This window comes from Quercus robur, chromosome 2 (assembly GCF_932294415.1).
Source record: "Quercus robur chromosome 2, dhQueRobu3.1, whole genome shotgun sequence".
NCBI classification, from domain to species: Eukaryota; Viridiplantae; Streptophyta; class Magnoliopsida; order Fagales; family Fagaceae; genus Quercus; species Quercus robur.
In genome coordinates, this window is record NC_065535.1 from 79,505,557 (window position 1) to 79,514,516 (window position 8,960).

Genomic DNA, 8,960 nt, shown 5'->3' on the forward strand with positions numbered 1-8,960 from the left:
AGCGAAAATTTCTATGGATTAGCATGTGATCTTCTATCATTATCTCACTTATCATCATTTAATTGATTATTATATATACCCCACCCTCTCTTAAAAGTTACCATGGCTTTTGAGTGGAGTTATGATATGCTTTTGTGTTAGAACCTCTTTCCTTCTCCCTTGTGTGTGTGTGTGTGTGTTTGTTTCTCAAAAAAAAGAATGGATAATTGTCCCACATTACTTAAGAGAGTGTGTTATGTATAATATAACTTGTCTCACCTTCCCTTAAAAGTTACCATGGTTTTTTAATAGAGTTGTGGTGTGACTTTGTGTTAAAACCTCTTTTCCTCTCCCTTATGTGTGTGTGTGTTTGTTTCTCAAAAAAAAAAAAAATGATTATTATATGATATTTTAAAAAAATTGTGAATTCTTCTTCATCTCTACTTTACAAAATATGATGTCTTAAAAAACTTGTAAATTCTTCATTTGAAGTACATAAAAAATCATTCAAACAAAGCTTTTTGAAGTACATAAAAAATCATTCAAACAAAGTTTAAATATACTGCTCATAATTATTAGGATTAGAGTAACCTCATTCTTACATGGATTTTGTTTTCTTCCATGTTATTATATGAATTATAATTAAACACAATATAATCTAATCTAATAATGTGAATTACATAAAGATAAATAATGGGAATGAATATCCTAAAATAATTAAAATAAAGAATAAAAAATAAAAGGGTTGTTTACTAACGTATGCCTTAGGGCATATGTTAGTAAACTATTTTAAGAAAATTTTTAAGGGAAAACCAAAAAATGATTAACTTTTTTCTACAGCTATTTCAATTTATTATAAAAAATTTCTTAAAATAGATTATTAGGGCATGTTTGGTTAGTTGAAAAAAGTAGTGTTTTTTGTTTTCATTTTCAGTTTTCAGTGGGATCCACCACCAAAAAAAAAAAAAAAAACTTATTTGGTTTAAGAACTTGTACTTTGTTTTCATTTTTAGTATACTAAAAATTGGATTTGAATACAAAAAATAAAAACACTTTTTCAGTGTTTTCATTTTCATATAAAATGAATACAGTGGCAATTTCGTAAATATTGTGAAAACGCAAAGGGCCCCACCTAATTGATGTGAGTGTGTACGTGAAAAAAGTAACATTTTTTATTTTAATTTTTTTATACAAGATAAAAATTCTACTCTAGTCTAATCTAAGTGTATATGTGTGTGAAACTCCTTTATAAAGACTTAAAAAAATAAAAATAAAAAACAATGTCAAACCATATATGATGAATTTTATACCCAAATCATGTATTCAAAATAACTTACCAAATACCCTCACATGTAAAAATGAGTCATTTCTTTATATTTAATTTTAGAATTTAAATAAAAAAAGAGAAAATAAAATGTAAATACATCACTTTTTTGAACTAAACATGGCCTTAAAGTGTTCTCTAAGACCGTACATTAACTTATAATTTGTTTTATATTATCCTAAAAAAAATCTCACTATTATCTATGATAATGTTGCCACTAACTTATAATGTTGCCATTATAGAGAACAGCAACTGCAAAGTTCAAGGATAAGGTTTAACATCGTACACTTTTGGTGCGGTGGTCATTTTACAAGTATAAATACTTATGGGGTGTGGGGAGTAAGAGTTGGAATTCAAGTCTCTAAGAAAAAGCTTTATACACATATACATTTAGATTAGGTTAAAGTATAAATTATATCTTAAAAAAAGAAAAAAGATAAGGATTAAAATAGTCGTTCAGGATATAATATTTTCTCAGAGTACAGTGCATTTCTCATTACTGAGATTTGTGACCAAGTCAAGCCCACGCGGTCAAAAAAAAAAAAGTCAAACCCACAGTCCACACACACTGTAAAACAAATCACCTCCACCAACGAACACAACTCAGTCTCAAAATAAACCAAAAAAAAAAAAAAGAATATTCCTTTAGAGCTCTTTAATCAGACCATAAAATGTAGGAGTAAGGCCCCATCTCACCTGCTACTACCTAGCTCAGATTCTGAACTAGTGCTAGCCTATGAGTGCTTCACACATCGGCACATCCCATTAACATATTTTTCCTCAAAATAGTACTTAATTAAAATGTTATTTTAATGCTGTGGATGGTTAAGATTTTTCACAATTTTATGGAAAAATTATATTTATCCCTTTGTGGATTATTAAAGGCTCGTTTAGTAGAGAAGTTTGAGTAATATTATTTGTAATTTTTTGAAATATGTATAAGTGAAAATGTGTGTAATGTTGTTTAAAAACTGAAAATATGTTATTTAGATAGTCTACCAAGCAAGGCCTAAGATTATCAAAATTTTATGAAATAAATTGTCCTTTATCCTATTCCTAACTCTAATAATTTTTTTCTCCAAAAAAAAAAAAAAAAAAAAAAACTCTAATGATTTTTTTTAATATAAGATAAAAGTTCTACTCTTCTTAATTTAAGCGTATATGTATGTGAAACTTTTTTCGAAAGACTTGAACTCCAACCTTTGCTCCTACATCCCACAAGTACTTATACTTGTAAAGTGACCAAGTTTATATAAGATAATTTTTTTTAACAACTTATCGAATTGAAGGGATAATATAAGTGATAGGATTAGCATACAATGGATAGGACTTATTGTAAAACTTATCATGGGATTAGTTGATTTAGAGTTTCTAAATATACAATTGTGGGATTCTTAATAATCTTATCAACTATAATTTTTAACTAGTATATATCACTAACAATTTTTTTTTTTAAACATCATATCATTAATATTTAAAGAAATAATAATTATAAGCATTTTTATGTGTATTTAAATTATTAAAAGTGATTCTCACAAAAAATTATTAAAAGTAAAATTCAATCTATTTATTTTCAAAATAGATGAATATGATTTTAAAACATTGATTATAAATTTATAGTTTCTTTGAAGAGACTTGGGTGGTGGCATTAATGGATTAGAAGCATATACCTAAAATCTAGAAAGGGAAAAAACAAATTTCCTAAGAACGTTGGTTTATAAAATATTTTTAGAAACTTCTTATGGAATTTTTTTTTTAAATACTAATTTTTTTCACAACTTTTTATATATGTCATAAAAATAGTATCAAAACTTCCTTCAGAATGTCCATTAATAAATGCTCTAAAAACACTTGTTAACAGGACCATTCTAGAAAATACCAAACTCTATCTACCTCGTTATCAAATGCATGAGAGTGAGAATTTCGAGTTCCAAGTTCTATCTACCATCTTCTCAAAAAAAAAAAAAAAAAAAAAAAAAAACGGTTATATCTACCACCTTATCGATATGTGTTATTTCTAATCTATGAGAAGGTATCTCATACATGATCGGGTGAATAAGATAAATGACAAATCTTAAGTGACAAATGATTACTAGTTATAATACGAGCATACCATTGAAATCACTTTTATGCTTACTAATGATAGTTTGCCACATAAAATTTGTATTGAAATTATTCTAAAAATGTCATGAATGTTTGTAGATGATAAGTAGTAATTATTGAGTGAGTAAAGGCAAACCTAATGGAACCATGGTTAGTTAGGGAATTGACTAGGGTCAAAAAGACGCTTAAAAAAAGAAAAAAGAAAAAAAAAAGACTAATACTGATGCCACATAAAAAGCACAATTTATGCAATAACTTCATTAACTTGTATATATATAGATGGAGACGCAAATCTACCGTCCATAACTTGACACGTGTGAGAGTTGTAAAACAAATTAGACAATTTTATATGGCACCAGCGGTTGCTAAAAAAATAAAAATAAATAAAAAATAAAAAAGGATAAAAACGAGAGAGAAAAACCGCGTATGGTAGCTGTCAATAGTTCTCGGTGAGAAACTAGTGATAAATAGCAACCAAAACAAACCCAATTGCGCCTTTCTCTATATTACCATTTCTAAGTTGAAAAGATTCTCAGAGAGAGAGAGAGAGAGAGAAAACTAGAGCGACGTATCAGTAAACAAAACAAATGGCCGTGTCCTCGTGTCCCCGTGTTTTCCCTTCTTTCTTCGAGTGTCGCTCAGATCCCGAATTCTCCGGCGCGCCAAAAACCAGCGGAGGATGGCAGAGGAAGCCGAGCCAGAGCCGGTTCTTCGGCAGCCGGCTCAACTCGGCTTCTGCTCAAGGAGCGATCCTTCGTTTTCCTCCCAACTTCGTGCGCCAGCTCAGCACCAAGGCTCGCCGGAATTGTAGCAACATCGGCGTCGCTCAGATCGTCGCGGCTTCTTGGTCCAACAACTCCAATCCCTCTTCCCCTCCCCCGGCGGCGGCCTCTTCTTCAGCCGCCGCCGCCGCCGCCACTGCCGCCACTGAGCCGATCGCTCCGATCGGTGACGACGTGGCCTTGCTTGGCAAGGAAGAAGATCTGAAAGCCAATGTGAATTTGGAATTACCGTTGGAGACTGAAGACAAGGAAGAGGCTTTGCCTATTCCAAAGCTCTCCATCTTTAGCTGCGATGGTAGCCTTGCCATTCATGCCGGTACAACTCTCTCTCTCTCTCTCTCTCTATATATATATATATATATATGTATGTATGCTTTTTATTTAGATATAATAAAGATTTGAACTTGTGGCTTCCCATTTTGAAATTATTAATCTTTTCCCATCAAAAAAAAAAATCATTAATCTTTATTCTTTTTAAAAGTTTAACTGACTCAATTTTAATATATGTTAAATTTATGGGAATAATGCTTTGTTTATGTATGTATAGATATGTATGTATGTATGTATGTGTGTGTGTGTGTGTGTGTGGGGATGGGTTTAATTAAGGAAAAAATGGGTGTTTGTGTAGGGGAGAGATTTGGACGCGGAATAGTAACTGATGCAATTACAACTCCTGTGGTTAATACTTCTGCCTACTTCTTTAAGAAGACTTCTGAGCTCATTGATTTCAAGGTATGTGGCTGTGGTTTGCTATACTTGTTAGTTTAGTTATTGATGTGGGGGTAGCAAGAGAGCAAAATGGAATGGGAGGCTTTTATTGGGTATTTTTTGTTTGATTGGATTAATGTATGTGCGTATGATGTTGTGTGTAGGAGAAACGCAAGGCAAGTTTTGAATATGGGCGGTATGGAAATCCAACCACGGTTGTTCTTGAGGAGAAGATAAGGCATGTCTTTGTGTTGGTAATTTAATGCATATGTGTGATCGAACGATTTAGTGAGGGTTGTGTTGTGTGTGTTTTTCTTGTGTTTAGTGCGCTTGAGGGGGCTGAATCGACCATGATAACGTCATCTGGCATGAACATTAGCACGGTCATGTTGATGGCACTGGTTCCTGCTGGTGGGCATCTTGTGACGACGACAGATTGTTATAGGAAGACTAGGATCTTCATTGAGAACTTTCTTCCCAAAATGGGGATCAAGGTATAGTTTTTTCTCCTTTTGGTTTTGTCATATTTGTATGATGTTGGTAATTTGTCTCAAGGTTGTGAAGCACGTTATGTATTTATTGACATTTTAAATGAGAAAGACTTGAGTATTTGTGCTGTTCTTGTTTGGGAAGTGTTGTTGTTTCCTGAATAGTGCGATAGAATTGGTTGGAATAGGGAGTTTTGGTGCTATTATTTTTATTTAGACTTCAACAATGTCTTTGTTCTTAATTATAAATATTACCTCTGCAGGCCACAGTCATTGACCCTGCAGATGTTGGAGCCTTGGAATCTGCACTGAATGAGAACAATGTCAGTAATGGAGATAGGTGTTAGCTTGATTTCACAACGTTCTTTATTGACTACTTAGGAAATGCCGGGTAATTCTAAGTTTCGTGGCGTTATACTTCCATGCAGGTTTCTCTTTTCTTCACAGAATCGCCAACCAATCCTTTCCTCAGATGTGTTGACATTAAGCTGGTTTCAGAGCTTTGCCACAAGAAAGGAGCATTGGTCTGTATAGACGGTACCTTTGCAACACCCCTCAACCAAAAGGCCCTGGCCCTAGGGGCCGATCTTGTTCTGCACTCTGCAACAAAATACCTTGGGGGCCACAATGATGTAAGTTGGCTTGTGTTGGCTACCTGTTTAGGTTAAAAAAACACAAACAAATTGGGCTGTCAATAATCGTAAAGTTAAGCATTGAACAATTATTCTTTCTGCTACAGGTACTTGGAGGTTGCCTTAGTGGTTCTGAGAAGTTGGTCACAGAAGTTCGTACTTTGCATCATGTTTTGGGTGGTGCTCTCAACCCGGTGAGACATTTTTATTAAGCATCTCATGGATTGATCTATGGTTTTAAACACTTCTATACTCATTCACAAGATTTGCAGATTTTACTGTTATCTTCTGCAAATCTTATGCAACTTGAGATTCATGATGGTGATTTTCTTTTTCTCAACAGAATGCCGCATACCTGATCCTCCGAGGCATGAAGACACTGCATCTTCGTGTGCAGCAGCAGAATTCAACAGCGCTAAGGATGGCCAAGCTTTTAGAGGCACATCCTAAGGTATTGATATTTAGTGTAAATCCAATTCCAAACATTTTGTTGCCACAACCTTATGTAGCATGAAGCATCACAAAATCATTGTTGCATCACCATTCTCCTGCTTACCTTTTGCTTTGATCACCTTAGTATTATCATAAAATTTCCCATGCGCAACACCTAGGAATCACACTGGGTTTCCTAGGCAACTCGAGAAGATGCAAGCTGATCTAATAGTTTCACTTATCAAGTCCTACTAAAATTGGCCAAGATCAACAACTAGTCTAGCTAAACAAACTCATTAGCCCCCCAATTAAAGTTCTGCTAGAATGTATTATTCAGAAATTGTTCCAATCCCTAAACTGGACAAATTTTCTAAAGTTTCAGTTCTGTAGTTTACTTGTTTGCTTGCCCTTTGAACATTCTTATATCATATTGCCTCTGTTGGTAAAAATTCGGCAATGGCTTTTGTGTTTCTGGAATATTTTATGAAGTTTTGAATTTGAATCTATAGCATAGGCCTTGAGTGCCAACTGCATCACTCATTTTGCACTCCTGCCTGTGCTTCACTATTGTGTTCTACAATATATGTGTCTGGATGTGTCATCTTGCATATGTACTGATAGATATGTTTGGCAAAATTTAGAGCCTGATTTTTCTGAAAGCCATAGTCAATATTGTCCTCATCACTCCTCAATTAGCAACTTTAAAACTTTTTCTTTCTTAATTGATGATGATCATCATCAATACATGCCTTAGAAATTTGCACCATCATGTTAATCATCACTGTATGTATTATTATGTTGCTGTTATAGAAAAGATTTAAAATATTAGAAATTAGTTTTTGAGCTTCTTATCTGGTGGTATTTTGATAATGGACGAAATCAAATGTTATTATTCACAGGTAGCGCATGTCTATTATCCTGGGTTGCCAAGTCATCCTGAGCATAAACTTGCCATGCAGCAGATGACTGGTTTTGGTGGTGTGGTCAGTTTTGAGGTGAGTATAGCTAACTGCTTTAATATGTGGGCTACTGGTGATATATTCTCTAGTATTCGTGCTTCCATTGAGTAATGCCACCCTTTTTTTTTTCTTTTTTTTTTTTATCAATATCTATTGCTCAACTATGCAGGTTGATGGAGACCTAAACACCACCATACAATTCATTGACTCACTGAATATCCCATATATTGCCCCGTCCTTTGGTGGCTGTGAGAGCATTGTGGATCAGCCAGCAATTATGTCTTACTGGTATTCCCTTAAGTTCCTCATCAAATAAATTTTCTATTTTTTTATTTGGAATGGTTCTGCTGTAAGCATGTTTTAACTCCACTCCATCGGTTGTGAAAATCCGAAGCTGTGTGATCTTGCCACATAAGCTGTTGAAATGGTCTCCAGGCGATGTGGTGAGATTAGGGTGTTCTGGTCCACATAAGCTGTTCATCCATGTGGACTATACTTCTAATACTAGGACAAATGGGGGACCTAAGTAGATTTTAATCTTTGTACTCTAGGGTCTTAGGGGTTTAAAAGAGTAGGGATGTTTTCCTACAACTATGGACCATGTCCGTGCACTTGATTATACTGGATGCATAACTCAGTGAACCGATAGCCAATTTGACTTGACCTATTTTTAATTTTTTTGAAACAGGGATCTACCTCAGTCAGAAAGGGTCAAGTATGGGATTAAGGATAACCTGGTTCGATTTAGCTTTGGGGTTGAGGACTTTGAAGATTTGAAGGCTGACATACTTCAGGCTTTAGAGGCCATATAGGGCCAAGACCTGCATCATTTGTTGTCAAAGATCCAGGATGTTATAGGCCTCATAACTTACCGTGTCCTTTTTTTTATAATGGTTTTCCTTTATCTACCTTTTTGTGGTGTTACAATTGATTTTGATCATGCAATGTTCTGTTCTGTTCCCGGTGGTTGATCATTTAACAATATGGTGAATTTCTCTTAAAATTTCATCTATTATGTTTGCAATTTTACCTCTTATTGTTACGTACCCTTTTTAGGGTTGTTAATTAGCTGAGTTATGTCGAGAATCAAAAGTCTAAGCTTGTTTGTTTAGTTTTATTTTGAACATAAGTTGAACTTGTGTATCACAAAACAAGATTATATGTTTGAGCTTGATTAATTTTCATGTTGAACAAGACTGAACTTGTTTACGAGCTAGCTTATTAATTTACCATATATAGTAAATCCATGACAATTTTTTTAACCCTTCACAAATTTAATAAGTTTTATTCCAATGAACTTTTTTTTTTTTTTTTGGGAAGAGAATGGACTATTTATTATGTCATTATGCAATTAAGTCATAAAAGCAATTGCATTGGTATTTGGTGCTTCTAAAATTTTGTCTATTTTACGGAAGGAATCTTTTTTTTTTTTTTTTTTTTTAATTTTACACTATCATTTTTACAAAGTATCTACGTTAGTTTATCTATTCTACACCATTTTTTATTTAAATAATCATTATATATATATATATATATATATATATATATATATA

General features: G+C 33.4%; 1 protein-coding gene across 1 annotated transcript; it reads left to right on the forward strand.

Annotated features, from left to right (window-relative positions):
* Positions 1-3,898: 3,898 nt before the first annotated feature.
* Positions 3,899-8,436, forward strand: LOC126715192 (cystathionine gamma-synthase 1, chloroplastic). The gene is made up of 11 exons (XM_050415672.1): positions 3,899-4,504; positions 4,817-4,920; positions 5,061-5,134; positions 5,222-5,390; positions 5,648-5,707; positions 5,813-6,016; positions 6,124-6,210; positions 6,360-6,467; positions 7,348-7,443; positions 7,577-7,695; positions 8,096-8,436. Exons 1-11 carry the CDS (start codon positions 3,994-3,996, stop codon positions 8,217-8,219), a joined length of 1,656 nt encoding a protein of 551 aa, XP_050271629.1. The 5' UTR covers positions 3,899-3,993; the 3' UTR covers positions 8,220-8,436.
* Positions 8,437-8,960: the final 524 nt, after the last annotated feature.

Excerpts from the sequence above, each read along its gene's own strand:
- LOC126715192 (XM_050415672.1), top strand. The coding sequence starts at position 3,994 with ATGGCCGTGTCCTCGTGTCCCCGTGTTTTCCCTTCTTTCTTCGAGTGT. Across the intron at positions 4,921-5,060 it reads CTGAGCTCATTGATTTCAAG|GAGAAACGCAAGGCAAGTTT; the intron begins GTATGTGGCTGT and ends TGTTGTGTGTAG. Across the intron at positions 6,017-6,123 it reads ACCTTGGGGGCCACAATGAT|GTACTTGGAGGTTGCCTTAG; the intron begins GTAAGTTGGCTT and ends TTTCTGCTACAG.